At 41.8% G+C, this 24098-nt stretch overlaps 4 protein-coding genes across 21 annotated transcripts in view; 2 read left to right on the forward strand and 2 right to left on the reverse strand.

Annotated features, from left to right (window-relative positions):
- The first annotated feature begins 17 nt into the window (after positions 1-17).
- Positions 18-2621, forward strand: LOC6551622 (gustatory receptor 10a). 2 transcript variants are annotated; one of them, XM_001977089.3, is made up of 2 exons: positions 18-1289; positions 2336-2621. In XM_001977089.3, exons 1-2 carry the CDS (start codon positions 222-224, stop codon positions 2492-2494), a joined length of 1227 nt encoding a protein of 408 aa, XP_001977125.1. In that variant the 5' UTR covers positions 18-221; the 3' UTR covers positions 2495-2621. The 2 variants fall into 2 exon arrangements, with proteins under 2 accessions (XP_001977125.1, XP_026838747.1); XM_026982946.1 differs by having other exon boundaries at positions 2340-2460.
- A 135-nt stretch (positions 2622-2756) lies between these two features.
- Positions 2757-4058, forward strand: LOC6551623 (putative gustatory receptor 10b). The gene is made up of 3 exons (XM_001977090.1): positions 2757-2996; positions 3075-3797; positions 3900-4058. Exons 1-3 carry the CDS (start codon positions 2757-2759, stop codon positions 4056-4058), a joined length of 1122 nt encoding a protein of 373 aa, XP_001977126.1.
- Positions 4059-4276: 218 nt separating this feature from the next.
- LOC6551602 lies at positions 4277-5967 on the reverse strand. Its single transcript, XM_001977091.3, has 3 exons — positions 5755-5967; positions 5494-5688; positions 4277-5424 (listed from the first exon to the last, which is right to left on the reverse strand). Exons 1-3 carry the CDS (start codon positions 5828-5830, stop codon positions 4343-4345), a joined length of 1353 nt encoding a protein of 450 aa, XP_001977127.2. The 5' UTR covers positions 5831-5967; the 3' UTR covers positions 4277-4342.
- Positions 5968-7911: 1944 nt separating this feature from the next.
- LOC6551603 (disks large 1 tumor suppressor protein) overlaps positions 7912-24098 on the reverse strand; it is a 37344-nt gene continuing 21157 nt past the window's right edge. For 5 of the 17 annotated variants that reach the window (XM_026982954.1, XM_026982958.1, XM_026982953.1 and 2 more), the window contains 13 exons: positions 19680-20231; positions 18921-19620; positions 17589-17676; positions 17318-17531; positions 16829-17242; positions 16662-16764; positions 15683-15757; positions 14703-14747; positions 12846-12926; positions 10270-10419; positions 9878-10160; positions 9725-9816; positions 7912-9658 (listed from right to left, as the gene is read on the reverse strand). In XM_026982954.1, the coding sequence (XP_026838755.1) occupies positions 9552-9658; positions 9725-9816; positions 9878-10160; positions 10270-10419; positions 12846-12926; positions 14703-14747; positions 15683-15757; positions 16662-16764; positions 16829-17242; positions 17318-17531; positions 17589-17676; positions 18921-19620; positions 19680-20231 (2904 nt within the window). In that variant the 3' untranslated portion in view covers positions 7912-9551. Of the gene's footprint in view, positions 9659-9724; positions 9817-9877; positions 10161-10269; positions 10420-12794; positions 12927-14702; positions 14748-15682; positions 15758-16661; positions 16765-16828; positions 17243-17317; positions 17532-17588; positions 17677-18920; positions 19621-19679; positions 20232-21279; positions 21304-24098 lie in introns of those variants that run through there. The other 12 variants (XM_026982961.1, XM_026982960.1, XM_026982959.1 and 9 more) reach the window with 6 other exon arrangements.

The raw sequence follows: 24098 nt of genomic DNA on the forward strand, positions 1-24098 counted from the left end.
TGTACTTTATTTTAATCGAATAGCTTGTTTTTTTTATTACCATATATCGAGTTTTCCTGTGCAACAGAAACTTAGCAGGAGATTATCTACCCTTTCGAGCCCACCATATCGCAGATCTCCAATAATCAGGCGCTGAGTCGAGCCCACCTCCTATCCACTTGGTACCCCAAATCACGCAACAAACAGGAGCTGCTCAGTTTGCTGGATGAAGCCTGGCCGGAATGACCTCGCCGGATGAGCGTAAGAGTTTCTGGGAGCGACACGAATTCAAGTTCTATCAGTACGGACATGTGTACGCCCTGATCTACGGCCAAGTGGTGATCGACTATGTGCCACAAAGGGCGCTGCGACGTGGCGTTAAGGTGCTGCTAATTGCATATGGTCACCTGTTCAGCATGCTGCTGATTGTGGTATTGCCCGGGTATTTCTGCTACCACTTTCGCACCTTAACTGATACCCTGGATCGGCGCTTGCAGTTGCTGTTCTACGTGAGCTTTGCCAACACGGCCATCAAATATGCCACCGTAATTGTGACCTATGTGGCCAACACCGTACACTTTGAGGGCATCAATCAGAGATGCACCATGCAGAGGATGCATCTGGAGGACGAGTTCAGGAGCGCTCCACAGGAGCCCAAGCGGCCGTTCGAGTTCTTCATGTACTTCAAGTTCTGCCTGATCAATCTGATGATGATGATCCAAGTGTGCGGCATATTTGCCCAGTACGGCGAAGGCGGCAAGGGTTCGGTTAGCCAGGTGCGAGTCCACTTTGCGATCTACGCCTTTGTGCTGTGGAACTACACGGAGAACATGGCGGATTACTGCTATTGGATCAACGGATCGGTGCTCAAGTACTACAGGCAATTCAATCTCCAGCTAGGTTCGCTCAGGGATGAGATGGATGGACTGAGACCCGGCGGAATGCTGCTCCATCACTGCTGTGAGCTCAGCGATCGCCTGGAGGAGCTGAGAGGCAGATGCCGGGAGATCCACGGCCTGCAGCGCGAGAGCTTTCGCATGCACCAGTTCCAGCTGATCGGACTCATGCTGAGCACACTCATCAACAACTTGACCAACTTCTACACCCTGTTCCACATGCTGGCCAAGCAAACGCTGGAGGAGGTCAGCTATCCGGTGGTTGTGGGCTCGGTCTACGCCACGGGCTTCTACATAGACACCTATATTGTGACCCTGACCAATGAGCACATCAAACTGGAGCTGGAGGCGGTGGCCCTCACCATGCGGAGATTCGCAGAGCCACGGGAACTGGATGAGCGGCTGACCAGGGAGGTGAGCCACTGTCTGCAGGGACATACATATGTACTTGTATATGAAAAGAATATATAACAAACAGGTGATTCGAATATTGGCAAATAATGGTCCGAATATCGATTGCCATACCTCGTTGAGTTCGTAATTAAATTTCCAATCGATTGGCATTCAAAATTGGACAAAATCCGTTTTTTCGAAATTGGGTCATAAAATAATACGTTTTTTGGTCACAACTTCAAAAATAATTGTCTGAATATGGAATGTTATACCTCGTTGAGCTCGTAATTAAATTTCCAATCGAACTGCGTTCAAAAATGAAAAAAAAAAATTTTTGCAATTTTTTGCAAATTTTGATGATGGTACCCCTTACAAAAAATGCGAAAATTGGCCGAAAAATGAATTTTCCAAAATCTTTCAAAAAGTGATAGGGGTCGTTAGCACTGGTAATTAGCTGATCAAAACAGTTATTCTTTTTTCTTTACGATCATTTTTAGCCAAGTTATGATTAAAATGCCCATCAAAAATATTTGAATTTTTGCCAAAATCCGTTTTTTCGAATTTGGGTCATAAAATAATCCGTTTTTTGGCCACAACTTCAAAAATAATTGTCTGAATATGGAATGTTATACCTCGTTGAGCTCGTAATTAAATTTCCAATCGAACTGCATTCAAAAATAGAAACGCGAATTTTTTGCAATTTTTTGCAAATTTTGATGATGAGACCCCTTATCGAAAATGCGAAAATTGACCCAAAAATTATTTTTCCAAAATCCTTCAAAAAGTGAAAGGGATAGTTAGCAGGGATAATAAGCTGTTCAAAACAGTAATTCTTTCATCTTTATGGTCATTTTAACCGAAGTTATGAAGAAAATTCCCATTGAAAATATCGAATATTTGCCAAAAATTGAATTCTCAAAATTCGTCAAAAAGTTTCACGTAGTTAGTGTTGCTCAATAAGTAGAAGCTCCTTGTTTAACCACGCTCTTATTTAACGTAGACAACCGGTTCTTATCGAATTTTCACATTTACTTGGCTTTTAAACAGCTTTTTCAAATCTCGTTTAGATAGAACACCTTTCGCTGGAGTTGCTCAACTACCAACCGCCCATGCTCTGTGGCCTTTTGCACCTGGATCGCCGATTGATGTACCTCATTGCTGTCACCGCCTTTTCCTATTTCATAACCCTGGTGCAGTTTGATCTCTATTTGCGCAAGAAGTCCTAGTAAATGTTTCTACGAAGAGAACAAAGGAATCCGAATTTATAATAAATGATGTGTGCAACATTTTTATAGTAAATAGAACCACAAATACTTGTTCATGATGCGTCGGAATAAAAGCGTTTAACTAATAGCAGTGGGGTTTCTTCTCTTGAATGAGGTGTGTCCTTTGCAGATAGCAGTTCAATTGTGCATATGTTCAGATAAGGACGCTACTTTCGGGACGATGGACGAGGTCACATGGCCACCAAGTTAGTTGCCGGCCGCAATGCGAGTGGGCAAGTTGTGCCGCCTGGCTCTGCGCTTCTGGATGGGATTGATCCTGGTGCTGGGATTCTCCAGCCACTACTACAGTCCCACTCGACGGCGTCTGGTCCACTCCCGAATCTTGCAGACATTCAACTGGCTGTTAATGGCCATCAACTTGATGGCGTTCTACGCCTACTACAGATACTCCAGAACGTATTTCCTGAAGGCCATGTTTAGGCGCCAACGATTCGTGAATCAGGTGAGATGGACTTTGATCACCTGAAGTGCAGCAGTGCGATTATAAAATATTTGGTAATTAATTGTAAACAACTTGCAGGTGACAGCCTTCAACGTATTCCAGCAGCTCATGATGATGGTGACCAACATTGCATTGCACCTTCTATTTGAACGCGAGGTGTGCCAGACGTACAATGAGGTGTCTAGGATTTTGGAGCAGGAGCTGAAGCTCACGGAGCACAGTCGCTTCTTCAGCCTGGCGTTTCTGGCCAAGGTGCACAACTTCATGCACAACATGAACTTTGGGCTGAGTGCCGTCGTCCATTGGGGCTTACGACCCTTCAATTTTTGGGATTTGCTGGCCAATCTCTACTTCGTCTACAACTCGCTGGCCAGGGATGCCACCCAGGTGGTCTATGTTCTGCTGCTTCTCAGCCTGTCGGAGGCACTGCGTCTGAATGGCCAGCAGGAGCACAGCTCCTACAGCGGCCTCATGAACCTGCTGCGCAGACAGGAGCGTTTGCTGAGCATCGGGAGGCGGGTGCATCGAAGGTTCGCCTGGCTGGTGACGATAGCCTTGTTTTACCTAGTGTTCTTCAACACAGCCACCATTTACCTGGGCTACACCATGTTCATCCAGAAGCACGACCCGGTGGGCCTGCGTGGCAGGGGCTTGAAGATGCTGCTCACGGCCGACTCCTTCTTGGTCATTCTGTGGGACGTGCTCCTCCTGCAGATCGTCTGTGAAAAGCTGCTGGCGGAGCAAAACCATATCTGCGCCAGTCCACAGAATGCGGCTTCTTCCAGGAGGACTTACAGACAGGTATACCACTCTTTTCCCAGCTCGAATAATACAATTCAAGTGCTGAAATTATTTGTAAATATTAGAAAACAGTAATAATTTATGTTGTATTCATTATTCCAGTGGGAAATGTCCGTTTTGAGGCGAGCAATTAGACGAGCCTCGCCAGAGAACAATGTTTTGGGCATGTTTAGGATGGATATGCGATGTGCCTTCGCCTTGATAAGCTGCAGCTTGTCCTATGGCATCATAATCATTCAAATTGGCTACATCCCAGGCTAACTTAGCCATCCAAAGCAAGCATTTCCCTGGTGCCATCAGCACTTAATCAGCAGTTTGCCGCACTTAAGTTAATTACCAGGATAATCTAGATGTGGCGAGATATCTGGTGAAATGAATGCAGAACTCGGAGCTTATGGACTCATTGCACGAAAGACTGCGGAACCTAAAGGCATTAAACTAAGAATCATCGTAAGAAATAAATGAACTGTGAAATAAAGTCCAGTCACGGCCATTTTCGATCGATTTTATTACATTTCTCAACAAGTTCTTTATTGGTTGCGATTTCATTGCGGCAAAAGTTTAGCAGGTGCTTTCTTGGACTTAGGCTCTGGTTTTTTGGTCAGTGGCTTTGAGAAGACATCTGGATTTTCCATGGTGTCCAGTGCGAAGTTATTAACCTGATCAAGCGACACAATTTCCTTCTTATCGAGCACCTTTGTGAGAAACGATTTGGGATCAATAATCAGGGAGTTCATGTCCAAATCTGTAGGCTTGGAGGAATCGTCAGAATCGGTGGACTTTGCTTGCCTGTGCCTGTGATACCCTGCATTCCTGTTAATAAAACCGAAATTTGTGTTGTTCTTGGAGCAGACTAACTGCACCTTTTCCGCCCTCAAACGATCCAGGCGCCTCTGCTCCTCCTTGATGAGACTGGCGGCTATTGCCCGAGAGTTGGATTTGTTTTCGACTTCCGATTTCCTGGGGACCGGAATCTTGGGGCAGCGAATGCGCATGTGGTAGGCTTGGGAGGACTGCGGCTTGCCACTGATGGCAAGGGAATCAATGGAGCTGCAGCAAGGATGCAGGCCATCTATGTCCAGTTTGGTCTGCATCCTGGAGATCCTCACATCCTTCACATTGGCCTGCTCCTCGTGGCTGAAATGGACCAGGGTGATGGCCTTCTTCAGCAATTGCACCACCGCCTTGACCTCCAGTTGCCGCTGCTCCGGCACCATGATCTTTGATTCGGGAACAGTGAAGTCACCTTCCGGCTGCCGCTCCTTGCCTTCCGCCTTTGCTTCCTTCTGCTTCTCGAAGAGCTTCTTCACCCGCTCGTTCAACATCCTGGCCTCCGACTTGCGCACCATCCTCTCCATATTCCTGGTCCTCATCGCATCAATTACCAACTGTGAGGAGATCGTATGAGTCCTTTGGGTCATTTCAAGAATCTTGAGCGGTATGGTGGAGTTCGGTGAGGGAGAGCCACTTGGATCCTTGGATCGCAGGGTCCTGGCCAGTTGCTCCGCTCTTCTCTGCGCATTATGTAACCTCATTGTTGCTGATTTCTCTGTGGGAAGGCGTCGCTTATGCTTCGTTGTCCTTTTGTCCTCGTCTCTGACTAAAGGATGCATTCTAACCAGGTTAGCTACGGTATTTGTGTACCTATATTATTCTAAATTCCAAGCAATTTTGATATTTTAAACAATGTACCAACCATTTTTGTATGTGTTGTTCCCAAAAGGTGTTTGCCGTTCGCTGTACGAGATTTGCTTGTTACTGGGCTTCGGTTTATTGGTGTCCAGCCTGCGGGGCTCATTACCACCAGAAGTACTGCTTGAGTTATTCCTGGTCAGTCGCATCAGGCGTCTCCAGGGACTCTGGCTGCAGATCTGCGTCTTACCATCATCATCTGGCGAGGATTAGATACAACCCTTATATAAATATGCTAAATGGGAAACAACCTAATGAGCCCTACGCATTAGACGAGTTTGTCGGGTGCCACAGGGGTTCAGGATCCTCCTTATCCAGTCCAACTTGATGGTATAGGCCATGGTGATTGCCAACCCAAGCTGAAACGCGAAAATGAAGAAAAGGAGAACGGATGGGGAATTTTGAAACCGAATTTCACGTTGGCGTTCGTTTAATCGAGTCCATAACTTAATTTTGAAGCCAAACCTAAGCAAAACGACAGCTAATATGTGGCCTGCCCAGATAAGCTGTTAAAATTGTAAATATCTTTTTGATCGATTTCAACAACTGCTGTCATAATACAAAGAAAATAATGGCAAAACCGTGAGTTTCAAATGTAACCTGAAAAGTATGCTACAGAAAGTGAAGACTCCTCTGGAACTTGGCAAAAATTTAAGGTCTATATAAAAAGTTCATGAAAACTAAATAGTGAAAATGCCAGGCATATGATTACGTATTTTTATTACGGTTTATTTCGAGTGTGTTTCTGGGGTGTGGGCGAGTGTTTCATCCGCTGATGAACAAATTACATTTGACATAATACATAATGAAAACGCATTTGAGGCCGAATGGGGTCTCCAATTTTTATCTCGCACATGAACATGAGTATTGTACATATGTTGGGTGTACATGTGTGTCTTTGCCCAAATATTCATATATTAACCCAATCCTCAAACTCATTACTATCCATCGATTTCTCATTGTTTTCTCTTTTGTTTTAGCACTATCGTATATATATGTATTGCATATATAGCTCTACTGCCCGTCTGTTCGCGAACTTCAACGAAATTGAATTTGATTTACTTTCTTTACTGATCGCTAAGGCTAAAGTTTCCTTCTTTTTTTTCCTAATTTCTCGTGGGTGTATGACTAGCAAAAAAAACATTTCCTTGTTTTTCCATGGGGGTGGCAGTGGGTCAGGATGTAAATGTGATGTAAACGGGATGTACATACGTAAGTGTGAGCGGAAACCATACGAAAGCTGCCCGTACATGTGTCTATGTGTGTGTATATTTTCATCGAAATTCGATTCGATTCGACAACAACAACAACAAAAAGAAAAGGCACAATTTTGATGAAACGCTTTCCCATGCTTTGTATGCGCGCGCGTGTGTGTGGTGGATAGGATATAGATACATATATATCATCTGGGACGAAAGGTTATAATTTTTTGTATTATAATTTTTTTTTTTTGCGTTTTTGTGAGAAAAGAAAGTCACCCTTCTCAGCCACAGCTGGCTTTAATTTAAATATATTTTCTTTATCTAGTTGATAATTGCTTGATAGTTAGTTCTCGAGGGTTTCATGTTTGTTAGTAAAATCTAAGGCTAGTTGGAAAAGTGATTTGAATTTGGTATAGGTTTTCGTTCACTGGGGCCTCACATTCGGAAGAACCGCTTGGAAAATAGGCTCTACCCAGTGACTTAAATATTTTTGTTTGAGCGAAAAAAAATCACTTGCTACGAATAGTCACCCTGTTTAAGCGGTTATCTATAGTTAACTCCTCTGCACATCGTTTAATGTTAGTTAATGCAATGCTTTCCGTATGCTAGTTGAATGTATCAAATTGATTAAGAAGTTCGATTTTTAATTAGTTTATTACACTTAGAGTTCCTCAGCTTCTTCGGTTTTTTTTGTTTTGTTTTCTTTTGTTTAGAGTGGAAATTATTCGCATAGTTTTTATTTAGTTTTTCATTGTTTGTCCTTTTTGTTTTAGGTTGTTTATTAAATATAACAATGCTCTCGGCGCATACATTGTGAAAATTATAATGAATTTGTTTTCTCTTTATTCGTATAATAGTTATATGTATATATTTTTGAAATAATATCCACAGCTACTACTGCTGTGGCGTCATCGACGTTTTTGCAATATACAAAAAAAATGTAATTAAAAAAAAATGTTTCAAGTAGTTCGTAAGATAGCGAGCAAGAGAGATGGAGAGTAAAAAAAATTAAATATATGCATATTGGCATGAATAATAATGTTAACACTCAACTTGAATTTTGCTAAATTTCTTCGAACAAATATCGTATGTGTTGGTTTTTGTTTTTCATTTCTGTGCGTTGGCTATAAATCGTATATTGGTTTACATAAATTAAACAGCAAATATATGTATAGTTATCTAGTTTGAGTTGATCTCATCTCCAGCTCTGCTTCTCCATCGTCCCTTCCTTAATTATTTATTTATTTGCATTTGCAATTCGATTTGTCTGGTGTGTATAAAATTAGACCGCAACGGTAGTCCATGTGTGTTTGTATGGGCTCGTGTGTTTGTGTGTTGGTGTGTGTGTGTATTATCTACATACTATATTTGTTTTATAGATTGTTAAATATACAATATTTTAATCATCATATAGATTTAAATCAACGCGACAACAAATTCAAGTTCTCCGTCTCCCTTCCATCCAATCGATTGCTGCCGTAGTTTATATTATGCGGATGTTCTGTTTTATAGTTAAATGACTTTCGTTTCGACGATCTCTTGCGGACTATGGGCTAAATGGTACAGATATATAGTAAGTGGATGTGTAAATGAATGTCTGTGGTTCTATATGCAACTTTTCCGCTAGTTACTAGTGTTTATCATACGCATGTTTATTGATTTCTTTTCTTTTACTTCTTTTACTTTTGTGTTGCTTTTAGGCAAAGGCGAGTGGGAAAAATTACATACATCTAACAACAAATGCACCAACGTTTTTCATCTCTCCATCGTCATTAGCGTCAATATTCATCAATAATATTTATCATTATCATTATCATTAGATCGTAATCGTAAATCGTTATCGTCATTCTCTGACTATCCGCTTGAACCGCAACCGTAACCGCATTCGCATTCGCATTCACATCCGCATCTGCGTCCCGTCATCGTCGTCATTATTCGTAGTCAGCTACTAAACATTGTCGTACTTAAAGTTAACCACCATGCAATGCAATGCACTTGTGCCTCAACATCACTATCACCGGCAAAACATCGGTGTGCATGGGTGGGGTGCCTGTGCCTGCATGATTACATATTCATATAGGTCAATATATATCAAAAAAACACATTATCGTCAACATAACTAACTCGCTATAACTCTTGGCTCTCGTATATAAACATCAACATAAACAAACAACACTCTAGCGCTTAACGAACTCCTGAAAGCCCTCATCTTTGCTCGACTCTATGCTTTTATAATCGGATCTTAGTCTATATAAGTGGTGTATATATATATTGTTATATATATATTATATTATATTTCGCTTCTTTTGTTTATATCCAACTTTGTTCTAACTAAAAACTATACACCTTTGTCCGCTACAGTTTGAACACCCATATCTCATCTCATATATGCCAAATGCCAAATGCTTTACTCTGATGTTCGCTCATTTCCATCATCGTTTAGCTGGTGGATGTACGTTATCCTAAACTAATCGTACATCAATGAGTGCATCCAAAAAAAAATTGCTTTGGACAATTTGCTACATTAAGTTGGCTGCTGCGGCTGCGTCGTTTTAAATTTGTTCTGTCTGTCGTCAAGTTTTTAGTCCGTGGTTACGTTTCCGTTTCCGTATCCGTTTTCTGTCGTTGTCAGTGGTGTTGTTGTCGCTGTGGCTGCTGCTGTGGTTGCTGTTGTTGTTGCTGTTGTTTTTGTTGTTGTTGTAGTTGTATTAGTATCTGTTGTTGCTGTGATGCATCATCAGTGCGGCGTCTTCTGCTGCGGCTGCTGATTTGTTGCTGCTGCTGTTGCTCCTATTGTTGTTCTCGAGACCGGTCGACATCGAACCCGAGGCGGCAGTGTCCAAGTTGTGGTGGCTGTTGGTCATAGAGATTCCTTGGAAGGTACCCAAATGGTTGGTCCCGACTGGGACCAAATCATCGATTTCACTTTGCTGTAGATCTCCTCGATGGTATCGCCCTGGACAACGCCTGTTGGTTGGCAAATAAAACAATTATTACTAGGTGTTCCATGTTTATATAATGTTCGGACTATACCCGTAAAGTATTCGCCGAATTCCTGCTCCATTTTAATCGCCCGCTCGTAAGTCTTCTTGGCCTGCTCTTCCGTCATGCGACGATTCATTTCCCTGTGAAAACGAAACCATTAGAACGGAGAATACTTAGTCGCTGGGCCAGCGGAAAACCTACATCACTGAGTCCACCGACTTGGGTTTGATGAACACGGCGACGGGATACAGCTGGGCCACTTGGAGTCGCTTGATTGCGTTCCCGGACACGTCCAGGATGCAGTGCTTGCCCTTCTCTGCCACTTCGCGCACGCTGGCCACGGATGTGCCGTATAGATTGTCGTTATACTGGCCCGCCTCAATGAACAGATGGTTCTGGATATCCCGCTCCATTTGCTCGCGAGAGGATACAAAGTGGTAGTCCCTACCATCCACCTCGTACTCCCGCTTGGGTCGGGTGGTGTCTAAATGGAAAGAAGCATAGTGCGCACGTAAGTTAAATATCAAATTATCCGTCCAACCGGGGGCGCCACAAAATAAATACTGTACGATGAAGCAGAATGCATTACTTACGTGGCACACAGGAGCCGAACTTGTCGGGATACTCTGATATTAGGTCATCGTTGATGCGATCCTTCAGGGGTCCCAGAATAATCACCGGACGCGTATAGTTGATGGACAAACGCTGCACGGCCTCGTAGGACAACACGTTCTCCTCGGAAGCTGGAAAGTAGGGTAAGCATTTGGATTAGGACCTTGACGTGCAGGTGCTCTACATCATCGCAAAGTGTTCTAAATGAGTGGGAATCGGATGGGGAATGGAAGGTGGGAAATTCTTTAGGACAATTATATCTTGGGGATTCCGGGACTCTACAAACAAACTTCTAAATCGGTCAATATTGCAATTGGAAGTTAATATTTAAAGAGATCCATGAAGATCAAGGCATGTCAGTAAGGATTAGAAAATGTGTATACTATGGTTAATTTTAGCTAGTTGGCACAGTTGTTTTCTACGAAATTTAAGGGTATATTTGAGAAATTTTGCATCTCTAAGTTAGGTTCGTTTAATTAAAGCTCTCGCACACAAAAATGTACAACAAATTTCAGAGGATAATATATTCCAAAATGAATTGGCAAAATAAAAGAGTAAAAAATCAGTCAACACTTGTCAAGTTATACTTTACTTATCAAGCATTCACTGTGCTTGGTGGATAACTTATTCATCGAGCAAAGGAAACATTCGAAGGAAATAATGTTCAATGTTCAATCGGGGTTCCTAAGAAGAAGTCACTTAAAACTTAAAGGTACAATACAATGATTTGAAACGTAATGACGAAATCAAAAACAAATCCAAATGTAAATGCAAAATGTGGAATGGTAATCAAAGAACTACACTTATGTATGTATGTCTTGGATCATATACATATAGATAGGATATAGGAATGATAAATATGTAGATAGTACATAGAGCAGGCGATCTACGAGCAAATAGTTAACAGATAGTCGGCAGACTTGTCTTACATGGTTACATACTACATACATGACATCATGATGTTACATACATGGCACACAAAAACTTGGACAACATGAAATCAAAATCTGTGTGTCGATTGTTGTGTTTGAGTGTGTATAATTATGTATAGATCATTAGAACTAGCTTAGGTGATTAACTTGTCTTTGGATGAACCCGGGTATTGGATTTTATTCATTTTTTTGGCTGCTGAGGTTTTTGGGAACGCAGTCGCACTTCCTCTTCACCAGGTGGGTTATGGGATTTACTCACTTGTCGCCTTGTAGAACTCACAGATCAACACTTTTTGGGGACTCATTTACAGAGACACGAACGTTGAACGCTACGGGGTGGATTAACAACTGATCGATTAAGCCAAATAAAACTCCCTCGATTTGTACAATTCCTTTATTTCAGTTTCACTTTTGGTTGGGTTTTGTTCTGGGTTTCATCTCAACCCGCAATTAATTCACAATTATCTCTGAACTCTAAGACGAAAGGTTTCGGGGAGCGGTACTATATCTGATTTAATTCTTTCAAACAGAAACTGATTTTGCGGTGGTTTGGTTGGGGTGGCGCATGCAAAAGACACGACACTATACAAGCAATACATGAAAACATCAACAAACCAACTGAATGTGAATCGGTCTAGAACTCTATATATGTATTCATATAGAGAGACGTGTGTCGACGAGGTGAGTAGGTGTGATTGGGCTTACTAAGAAAAGGACTGGGACAAACAACCATCCAGGCAGAAGGATAAAGTATACTCTAGGCTCAGCTCATTCGGGTGGATCGGATCTGTCCAGATCCATGGGTTAACTTCTGTTACTGCTCGGGTGATGCTACGCAATGTGGCAACCAAAAAAAAAAAAAACAAAAAAAGAAGAGAAGAGAAATAGGCAAACGATACAGGGTGTGGGTGTGTCAGTTGAGTGATTCTGGTGGGTTCACAAAATTTGCTATCATCATTCGATTCTACGCAACTATCAACAATTCACAACAGTTGAAGAACTTATGAATAAACTATAAGGTCTAATATTAACAAAACACGATGTGTCCGAGGAAGTTTTATGGATGGATTTGGAATTTCACTTTAATCTTGAAGAGAGTTTGTATGCACCAATTGCATGGTCTTAAATAATATAAAAATAATTGTTTTACTAGCAAGAGTGGAGTTTTTGGCTTATTAGCCAATACTCCGATACACAAAATGAATTTAATGAAAGAAAGGAAACAAAATCTACCAAAAGCCTTTGCAAAAAGTTATTTTTCAAATGTATTCTCTTGGGACAAAGCGCCATAGAGATAGATATAGAGCAGATAGAAACAGATAGAGAGATGGAGTGAGATAGCATGAGTGAGAGACAAAGCAAGAGATAGGCAGAAATCAAAGATAGAACGAAAAAATAACCAAGAGGAATAGATTTTGCAAAAATTTGGTTTCTTTGTATTCATAACTAAATATTTAACTTTCATTCTTTCGGTTTTTTTTTAAGTAGAGGAACACATAAGCTTTGTTGTATTTTTCACTAGTATTACAAAAAGAGAAGAGACTTGTTGCTTTTTTTTTGCTGTTGATTCTTGTGGTTGTTTTATATTTTTTTGTGATTGTTGGTTGTTCAGATGCTCGACTTACGATAGTCAGCATCATTATTCTCCAAGTAGATCAGAGTTATCTGCTCCATATCGGGTAACTCCACCCTGTAGATAATCTCGCCTGAGCAGTGATTAGTCGATAGCGATGATAGCGTAGTTTTAGAAGAATTTAGTAGTTGGTTGTAGTCGCAGTTCGTGAGCGCATGGTTATAACAAATATATATGTATACAGAGATATATATCGGTGGTCATATTGTTGGTTTCAATTTTTTGTTGTTGTTCGGTTTGTTTGGTTGATTTGAGAAGTTAAATATTTGTATATAGAGCGATATTGATATGTGTTATATGGGATATTGTGTATTAAGAACAAGAGAAAATATTGTGAGTCAAACAGAGGTTTACAAATTAAGGATATGTGTAGTTTTTGTGTAGTTCCATCAAAATATATAGTTCATATATATTCAGAAACAGAGAAATAGAGAGAGAGAGAGATGGAGTGACGTTGCGATTGCGTTTTACGCACAGTTATAAATCGGTAGTAGAATAGTAGTAGATTCGAACGGTAGTAGATGTTGTTGTCGTTGTTGTTGAAGTAGTTGTAGTTGTTGGTTGGTTGGTTGGTAGTAGTTGAGTAGTAGGCAAACAACACAAGAATTCAAAGTAGTTCACAGACACAGGGGTTAAATGTAAAAGAAGAACAAAAATACCAAAGGATTAACAACAAATCGAAATCGAAATCACCATTTACTCATGTCTTGTACTGTCTGTCTGTGGCTGACTGAGAACTTATAATATGGAACTCGAAAAAGAAAATGGGGGGATTTGAAATTGGGAGTTTAGTTGCGAGTTCCGTTCCTGTGTACGAGTATGGTTATTTCGTGTGCATCCCGAACTGAGAATTGTCAAAGAAAATCTTTATTTCGGTTGCCTGCAGCTGGGTGGTGTATCTGTATGATGATCTGTTCTGTATTCACACCAAGTACGCCATTCCGTTTACATTTATATGTACAGTATACATGGCATCGAGTGTGGCAACATTGAAACACGACGTGTGATACAAGCGGATTATAATGGAACAGCAACTTGAGATCGAAATGGTGTATAGTTTGATTACTGTCCAAAGTCCGAAGTATTAACTTAAAAGAAGAACAGAAATCCCTACAAAACAGAGATCTTCTCCCTGGAAGGTCATAGTGATGTTCTAAGGAGGTTTGATGTATGGTCTTCCTGTACAACTTTCTGTGTCGACGGCCAGATCTATTCAGATATCCTATGCAAATCAGGCGTACATCCGATTTGGCATAATCAAACATTTTCCTTTTTTCAAATTTCTTTATACATTTAGTGTACATTTAATGGACATTTACATGCATATGATAGAGTTCTTTCGAAAGTTACATTTGGACTATTCATTTATTCCGCAATAGTCTTGCGGAGCGGTTAGATATATAGAAGATAGTGGGCTATACATATGTATTTGGAGAATCTTGACATGTATTTATAGCGATAGAGAGTGGATGTACGAGTAGAGATCGCCAGATACATGTGATGTACAGATTGAACAGTATGTTGATGCAAATAAAAAGCGCTGAAAACCAAAAATTCGAAAGGAACCAACGAAATATCAAAGAACAGTAATCACGTGTGATGTTTTGATGTATGCATGTATGTAAATAGGTATGTTATGTATGTATATATGCAGGTAAGTGGTTAATCGCATGTGTTTCTGCTGAAACTGTGTTAGATCTTACAGCAAATGCATTTCTATGTATGAAAATCGAACGTTAGCATGGTTAAATGTTTGTTATGTCTTCTTTATGTTCAGTGGATTTACTCAGATATATAATAGATAGATTGTTATGTATAAGTTGGTAAATTGATCTGATCGAGTACATACCTCCTTCAGCATTGGCATCGTCTTGTGTGTAGCAAAGCATAAAGGCTAGAAAACGAAGAGAAAACAAACGAGAAACCGAAAGGGAAGAGAAAAGAGAGAAAACAGAAGAGAAGAAATCGAAAGAGATATGTTTGGTCAGTTTAAAACAGAACAGCGGTTGAAATCGGTTCATTTGCGTAGACACAACATTATATATTATTATAATTAGTTAAAAATGTCATCTTGAATGGTACTTTTAGCATCGAGATAGCTTTAATTTATTGGTTAAGAAATACAACCTTTAGAATCCAATTAAGAAATATAAGAACCATTCAAGATTTTTGTAGGTTGTAAAAACCATTAAAATATTCCTTCTTCTTCTGTGTGTATTATAATAGGAAACAGGATGGCAAGTAGTTAAAGGTTGTTGCTGGATTTCAGAAAACTTATTAGAGTCGTAGTGATGTAGTTATTTGATGAAAGCAGCTGGACTCTGAGATTTAAGGTTGGATATTTTTGATAGAGAGAAGAGCGATAAGAAGATAAATGTACTGTCAGTAGAGAGTTGCGGGAGGAAAAGCTTTTTAAATTAACTAAATAACGAAATCAACTTGGTTTCATCTCGATGGGCTGTTGATGATGTATCGTAAGATGTACATTGATGTAAAACGTGCAACCCTGCCGCTGAAGAACACTCTTCGGATACAGATACAATTATCTTTAGCTTAATCCAAGACTATATACACGATGGATGGCCATGAGCTATACAACTCCCCGCGAGGACTAACTGTTAGTAAGATCGTGTGACTATAGCTTACTGTCTAATATGTGTATGGGTGTATTCGTTTACAAAGTGTTGTGTGTGTGATTGTTAACCAAGCCTAGACCATCTGAGAAGCCCTGACACCTGGATACATTTACAAGCGGATACATCTCGACATTTATACCGCCAGCTTCGGCTCTGTTTGGAATCATTTTCACCTGACATAGTCGGCACTTACGTTGCGGTTCATTCGACTGGTTGTTGTTGACATTATTGATGTCAATCTCGCTGGTGCTGCTCACAACTCCATTGGCTAAACATATAGTTCGGGATCGGGGCACACACAAAATAATACAACATCCAACATCCAAGCATATCGAATGGGACAGGAAATGTGTGGGTATGTGTATGTTTCAGTATGGTTGATTCGTCGGTTCATCGATGGATCCGATCGGTTCATCCAGTATTTGGTAAATGTGTGTAGAATGAGTGTTGGGACATCACGGATTTCGGTGGGGAAAACATATGAAAATAAACAGAAATGTAAATCATATAAAATGCATAAAACAAAACGGAATAAATCGGTTGGGGCAATGGGTAAGTCTTTTAAACCAGAAACATCAAACAAAACATTTGTCTAATTTAATTTAGTAAATTAAAAACACCAACTCAGGAGATAAAACACAACGAAATGGGACATGAAGAACTTAAAGCTTTTGATGACTATTCTTATCAAATGTTTCCTGTGTGTAAACTAAATTTGCATCCTTTCATGCCCACAAGTTACAAAGTACTTAACGAGATTTCTGAATCTTATGATACGTACACTTAGGATGATTAACATAAAAAACATTTATTACGGTTTGAAAGACTTAACTAAGAAAAATCTCCGTTGGATAGAAGAAAAAAACGGGGCAAGGACTTTGACAGTGAGCTTTAGATGATCATCGCGATAGATGTTTTAGCAACAATAATATCTCCTTATCGTAAGCAGAACAGACACACCCACAAGGCAATCAAACACCCACCCAAACGCACACACTCTCATTCCGACAGAAATTCAGTAGAGAAAGTCTTTGAGCCTTAAGCCTAGGACTAAACCAAAAACGCCTTGAGTTAGAGTTGCTTGATGTTCTCCCATTATTGGCCATCTCCGAAGAACGATCGAGACTGTGACAGAGTCGGACTGCTGGCTTCCCTTGACTTGGTCTACTTACGCTCTTGGTCGCTGCCATCTTCATTCTTCTCATCGCGACTCTTCATAAACGGAAATTTGCGCGAGAATGTGAAATTCTTTTTCTTTCGATCCAATGTCGATTGCTGGTAGATCCGAAATGCAAATGGTTAATAAGATCATTGTGTAAATATTACTCATCGCTCTCACCTTATCCAGATTATTATTAGCTGCCGCATGTCCCTGGAACTTAACGCTGCGGTCCCTAGCTCGCATTTTGCGCTCCCAACGCCTTTTCGATGGTACAATACCGATTTGCTCGTCCTCGTTGTCGCCGAGGACTCGCCGCGCCTGCCACCATTCGTCGTCGGAGGCATTGGTCACGTGCAGGATGTCGCCGTGCTTGAAGGGCAATCCTCGCGAGGGCAATCCATCATCCCGATTGGGATCGTAGTCGAACAGGGCGCGCACATACAGCGATCGCTTCTGCGTGGTGCGCAGCAGGGTTCCCGATCCGCCGGCACCGAGGGCAGCCTGTTGTTTCAACTCTTGGATGCGTGCCTCGAAGCGGTTGTAGTCCTCTGGGCGGTACTGCGCCAACAGGGTCACCACACCGCCAGAAGTCTAAAATAATAATACGATTTTAACAATTGTTCGATGTGGTTCCTTACGCTCATGTGGTATTTGGCTTTGACTGACCTTGAGCGCCTGGGCCGCCTCTTCGTGGGTGGCGTGCGTGAGGTTGACATTGTTCACGCTGAGCAGCTGGTCGCCACGCTTCAGCTCGGAGCCGAGATCCGCTGGGCCGCCGGCCAGGATGAAGGACACATAGATACCCTGGCCATCCTCGCCGCCAACGATGTTGAAGCCCAGGCCCTGCGGTCCCTTCTGGATGGTGATGGTGCGCGGTTCTCTGCGTTATTAAATCATTAAATACCTGAATGTAGAGCACAGTGATCGAGGCACTCACCTGGTTATATCCTCGGTGCTGACTGCGCGTGGAGTTCCTGGTGGAACGGCGGCTAGGACATTTGTAGAGGCGTATCGCGAGCCGGGCTCTAGGTTGTTATCAGAAATTTGTGATTTTGGTTTAGGTTTATCGGTCGTTTATGTTGCACATTGAATGGGAGTTAATATTATTAAGACATGACAGAGATAGACAGATAGATAAAGAGGGAGACAGAGACAGAGACAGAGAGAGAGAGATAGAGCGGTTAATAATGCCTTGAGAAATATAATGTTTTCTTGCAGATTCAGCGCGTCCAGAGGAGTCCAGACAGAGACAGAGACAGACAAACGCAAAAGGGACAGAGGCAGCTGGCACCGACGAGAAAGAGAAAGAAACAGTTTAAAGTAAAAGACTGCGACAAAAACTGAGGCCAACGGAAACGGAAACGGAAGACAACAGAACGGAAACTGAAGATTACACTTGATTTCCCCGCACAACACAAACACACACTATACACAGGCATTCACGATCCCAGGCACACCAATAACGCCTATTAACACCTTAATATACAGCACAACACATCAACAACGATCGGGTGATCAGACTATAATAGTCTGATCCAGAACACAATTCTATAACACTAGGCACAACTTTGGAGGGCGGGATGTTCAAATCAACAGCATGGCGGTGGAGGAGACTACAGGGGAGGGCGGGAGAGCAGCTTCCAGCGTGTGCAAATGAAAGCCATCTTTTCTAGAGCCTCAAATTAACTTGGCACAGCAGCAATAGCAGTATATATTTGGCCGGAAGAGGAGGAACATATTGGAAGGAGCACATATCCGAACGGGATGTACATGAGGAAGGATTGGAGTGAGGAAATGGACCCGCTTCAAGTGCCTTTATTGGACCGTATTCCATAAATGCACTCGCGCAGGTCAAAAACAAATGCACAAAAAAGTTAAAGTATTAACAATTCAAATGCAAAAATGAACTGGTAATTAAATACAGATAAATAAATACATAAAAGAGGGCAACATAAGATGTACGCTTTGTTCCACGTTCTTTCCGAAATTTAATTTCTCAGAGCATGAAGTATTAATAGGAAGAGATACAAAATTGCAAGGTGGGAACAATTATAGCAATTAGATACTCAAATAATAGCAATCATAAGTCATATCAAATGAAATGTTATAGAAGAGAAAGAAAGGAAACAAAGTGATGGAGGCCCAGAACAAGTGCATTTATTCCAGGAGATCGCAGGACCTCCGATAAACACCCTCGACCGGGACATAGATGAGCATACATTAATTACAACAGAAGATCGGTTAAATAATAAACAAATTAATCGCTTACGGCGCGGCTGGGGTGATTGGGATCGGTTGTTTGTTTGATTGGATTCGACAGGCAGGGCGGGCATGGAAGCATTGTTATAGAAGGAGTTGGCGGGTGAAGATGCTGCTGCTGATGCTGCTGTTGGTGCTGCTGCTGCAACAGTTGCCGTCGTGCTGCTGCTACTGTTGTTGTTGACGCTATTACTGTTGTTGATATTATTGCTGTTGCTGTTGCTATTGCTATTGCTAATGCTAATGCTGTTGTTAGCGCCAAGCGACGGCGGCAACTTGCTGCTACTGTTGGTGGCTGTGGCCGTGGCCGTGACTGTGGTGACTGTGGTGTTGCTGATTGTGTTGTTGCTTGCAATGACTGATGCAGATGCAGATGCATTTGCTGCTGCTGCTGCGGCTGCGGCTGCTTGTGGTATTGATGGTGAATCGACAACCGTTTGTCCCATACTATTTAGCGCACCTGTCGACTGCGAATTGACCATCGGCGTCGCATGCTGCTGCTGATGCACCTGACTTTGGCTCTGGCTGGTGGCCAACTGCGATTGGGACTGCGACAACTGTTGTCCAGATGAAAGGCCTCCTCCTCCGCCGCCGGACGCACTGGTGGTCAGGTGCTGCGTCTTCCCAATGATCAGCGTCACCTTGTCGGTGATCGACTTCAACGTGGCCACCGCCAGTTCGTGCGTTACGTTCTCCAGATTCTTCTCGCTCTGTCGGAGATATACAATAATCAAATTAGGAGCTACCCTTCAGTAGTGAATGAACCTACCCCGTTGGTGCGCACTGCAATCAGCTTATCGCCAATGGAGAGACGACCGTCCACCTGCGCTGCTCCGCCGTCCATCAACTTGGTCACATAGATGCCATTGTCGCCGGGGATGTGCTGGTTGCCAATGCCGCCGGCAATGGAGAAGCCCAGTCCCTTGCCGCCCTTGACCAGATCAATTTCGATGACCTTCGGTCCGCTGGCCGTGCTATCGCGGCCATCTCCTGCTGCCGATCCCGCTGCCGGTGTGGTGGCTGTTCCACGTTTTCGCTTCACATGCAGCTTCACCACATTTCCGGCCTTCTTAAGGGCATCCACGGCGGAGGCATGTGGCACATCCACCACGGACACATCGTTCACCGATACGATGATGTCGTTGATGCTCAGCCGTCCATCGGCGGCAGCTGCGCCGCCAGAAATGAGCTTGGTGATGTAGATGGAGGTGTCGGTGCCGATATGCGGATTATCAGTTCCGCCGGCAATGGAGAAGCCCAATCCGGAGTTGCCGCGCTCCAGCTGAATGTCCTCGTACAACCAGCTGTCATCGCCATTCACCTGGAGAGGATCGGAGGCCATTAAAATGGTTGAAAATGGGATAAGTTGTTTGGGACACATAATTTGAATAATGTGGAGTGAGTAAGTGTTTTAGTGTTTTGTGAAGTGAAAATGTAATGAGAGCTGTTTTTGTTATATGAGTACACAAATGAATAACATAAATATCAAATATGTTATATGTTTACGTATAACATAAACACATGTAAGTTGATTCAAGTTCCAAACATTTATGGAATTTATGGATATCAGCCATTAATATTATTATTTGATAATATAATCTTGATCGTGTCGAACTTTTGCCAAGACTTTATAAATATGTTCTTACATATGTAGTTGGGTTAGAGGTACGTATTTTTTTTGAGTACCCATTGCACCCAAATTAATACACAAATGTAACTCATTTTGTGCGCAACAAATTTGTTAATTACTTATATACACGAGTGCTGCGTTAAGTTACTTTCTTTATAACAAATGCAGCAAGCGCTTCATTTGTTTCGACGTGAATTGCTTATTTATTGCTCGATATATCTGGAAATACGCCCCGAAAAACATTCTTTCGAGCTAATTTCAAAAAATATGCATTTCTCAGCTTTTCAGCTACTTGTGATGTCATTGCATGGATAATTCAGTTAGGTAGCGAATACATAAAACAACATTAACGGAGACGAACACACGACGATCACACAAATAAATGCAAATGCAGTTAAAACGACGACAAACAACGTTGATTTTGTTGGCCCGTTTCCATTTTCGATTTCACTACATATTGCAGGAAGTTGGGAGCAAATATTTTCTATATATGTATATTTAATTATAGACGTAGCATCTTTTAAATTAAATCTTATATACATTTACGCAAGACTACATTTCTAAAATGTTGGAATTTCAGGTGAAGAATAAATGAATATATGTTCATTCTGGTGAAGAATCTTAAGTGAAGATGTTCGACTGTTTTAAAATGGATTTGCGCAATATGAAGTGGAATTCGACCATGGCAACAGGTGGGTTAAGAATTTAATCTCCTTTCGGATTCGTCTGTGTGGCTTACCTTTGTCGACGATGCCTTATGGATCTGTAGAGGGTGATGAAAGTGAAAGAGAAAAGTTTAGAGAGGATCTCCGATTGGTTCAGTGACTCATTAGCATACAGTATTAACCCTACAAAGCCCTCGGAGGCGCACCCTCACCCTCGGAGATGGGAAATCGTGTCAATGGCAATGGAGTCTCGAAATATCTTGAATTAACTGGGCCGTGCAGCCAAAACTCTCGTTGCAATTAACAGGGGACCAAAATAAAAAACCAAAAAAAAAAGAAAACGGAAAAAAACAAACAACAAATGGATGAAAAGCAACAACAGTGCGCTAAAAATGGCAACAAAAACCAGAGCTTGCACAACCCGCAGCGATCTTAGTGGGTTAAGGGGCGGGGGGCGGAGGGGTGACGGGTTACGGCATCGTTAAACGAGTTCAATTGATTAGCAGCCCAGTGTAAATGAATTCATCAAGCGGCGACGACAGCAACATTAACCCCAAGACGATGTACATATGCCCTGCAAAAGTGGGCGTCGCTCCACGAATCCCCAACGCAACCCCCTCCCCCACTTAACCCACCACAGCCCCCGCTGCAGATAACCCCACCCATAAATTCCCATATCGGACGCTCTTGTCTAGCGAAAAATTGCCAATTAACCCTGGGAGTGGGTCAAGTCAAGTGGTTCGCCTAGGGAGCCTAAGCAGGCGGGCTAAAAATATTAATATGCTCTTTGGGTTAATCGCTGGAGGATACTAGCTGCTGCAGCTACAGTGCTGCGTCGCTAAAGGGGATTACTCTCGCTATGCTTTTCTATTTAAAGATTACAATATGATTAGAATTAATGAATATGATGCGATTATTCATATGTAAAAAAGTTTATAACTTTATGGAACTCATATGAACCAAGGGCACATAAAAACGTGACAGACTAACGCTTCCCCATTCTCATTTCATATAATTTAATGTGTGTAATTACAGCAAAAGACGTGTTACATCTGTGAGAACCCATTAGCGGGCAAACACTGTACGCAGGCACTTAGGCTAACAGGTTCGTGCCGCTTCTGCTTCCGCTGACAACTCTGGTTACACTTTTTCCAGCCCAAAAAGAATTATAAAAAGAAGAAAAATTACATCATAAAGTTAACAATCGGAACTCACTTAATACGAGCGGGCGTTTTTACAGGGGGGTGGCGGATGGTGGTAATGGGGCAAGAATGTGCGGGGGGGCAGGGCCGTGTTGGGACAAACACACAAGACTTTGAGCCAACTAAGCCCCAAGCTAAAAAAAAGCAACAAAAAACCGAAAGAAAAAAAACCTCAACAACAGCACGCTATATTAACGGGGCCAACGAGCTACAATCGGTTTTTTTTTTCTCCTACTTCTACACTTTTTTTTCGTAGGCCTTGTTTTTCTTTTTTGTTTTTTTGTAAAGTTGCACACCCTTGAAATTAGTAGCTGGCACTAAAGCCAAATCATAACACATATATGGAGCGCTTATCTTATCTATGATAAACATATGCTTGGGACCACAAGCACACTGAAAATGCGGAAAACCGAACCGCAGACGATAAAATTCTTAAGCCATTGTAAGAAAACTGAAACAGAAACAGAATTCTAACTGCAGCTGAAAGCACCTTCAGTTAATAAAAGAATAGAGATGCCAAACCCTCAAATTAAATGAATCATTAAATTATAGTCTATTTAAGTGCTTATTCGATTACTCGCGTTGCATGCAAAGTGCATGCGAGCTTTTCAAGGCCAAAACGAATAGGAAAAATAGTTAATAGTCCCTAGCAATGTTGAAGGCTCGTTAGAAAGTCTTTTCATTACGCCAATGCAAACAGAATGCCAAAAATAAATCACATTTCAAATATGTGATCATAAACATGAATAGCTCAACATTTCAGTGTTTTTAGTGAGCAGCAAACAGATTATAGAGACTAGAAAAGCCAGAGGCCCAATGCTCACGGTAAACAAATTTGAGTCACAGGAGAAATGCGTGAGAAATCCGCATAAAAGCGTAAAGACTACTGATACCCCTTTCCACATAAAACGCCGAACCGAAGATTATGGCATAAGCATATGCATATGCATGTATGAAGCTTATTAATAATCCGCAAATAATCCACGGCCAGTGAGAAATTTGAATGCGTCAAGCTGCGTTGCACTTCATTGATCAAATCGAGTATAGAAATGTTGGCAAAATGCCCAGGGGGTTTACTGTATGAGATCGGACGGGACGTGACAACGATCGCGGTGGTGGTCGTGGTCGAAACACCTGCGAGGGAAACGAAATCGAAACGGAAATCCAAAGCCATATTCCATTATTATATTATTCTGGCCCCCAGGGAGCGGTGGGTAGTACTAAAATTATGGTTCAATATGTAAACTTGTCCTTCGCGTCCATTTGTTGCTGCCACTGCCGACAGACGCGTGATGTGTTTATAAGTTTTTGCGGAAAAATCGGGTGAGATATACTGGATGCACAGAGAAAAACACCTTCGATTTAACAGTGGATGTTCGGGAAAATAGTTGTATGTCTAATGGTCTAATGGTCTGTGACTAAACTTGCTCTACGCTTGAATTCCTTTTTCTAACCTATGCAGCCTTCTCATTTAGCCAGTGTCCACTGTAAATTCCATTGTTTGGTGGGTGGCAAAATTTACGAAAATAAAACGGTTTCTGTCAAAAATTAAGAGAGCGAGCGAGAGGGCGAGTCGAATTGGGGACAACAACAACAAGTATGCCTGTGCGGAATATTAAGGGCAACCACCAGCAGCCGCAACAACAACAACAAAAGGAGTGCTGAGTACAATAACAAATCCAGCAAGAGAA

Source organism: Drosophila erecta, unplaced genomic scaffold (assembly GCF_003286155.1).
Source record: "Drosophila erecta strain 14021-0224.00,06,07 unplaced genomic scaffold, DereRS2 tig00000279-arrow-arrow-pilon, whole genome shotgun sequence".
NCBI classification, from domain to species: domain Eukaryota; kingdom Metazoa; phylum Arthropoda; class Insecta; order Diptera; family Drosophilidae; genus Drosophila; species Drosophila erecta.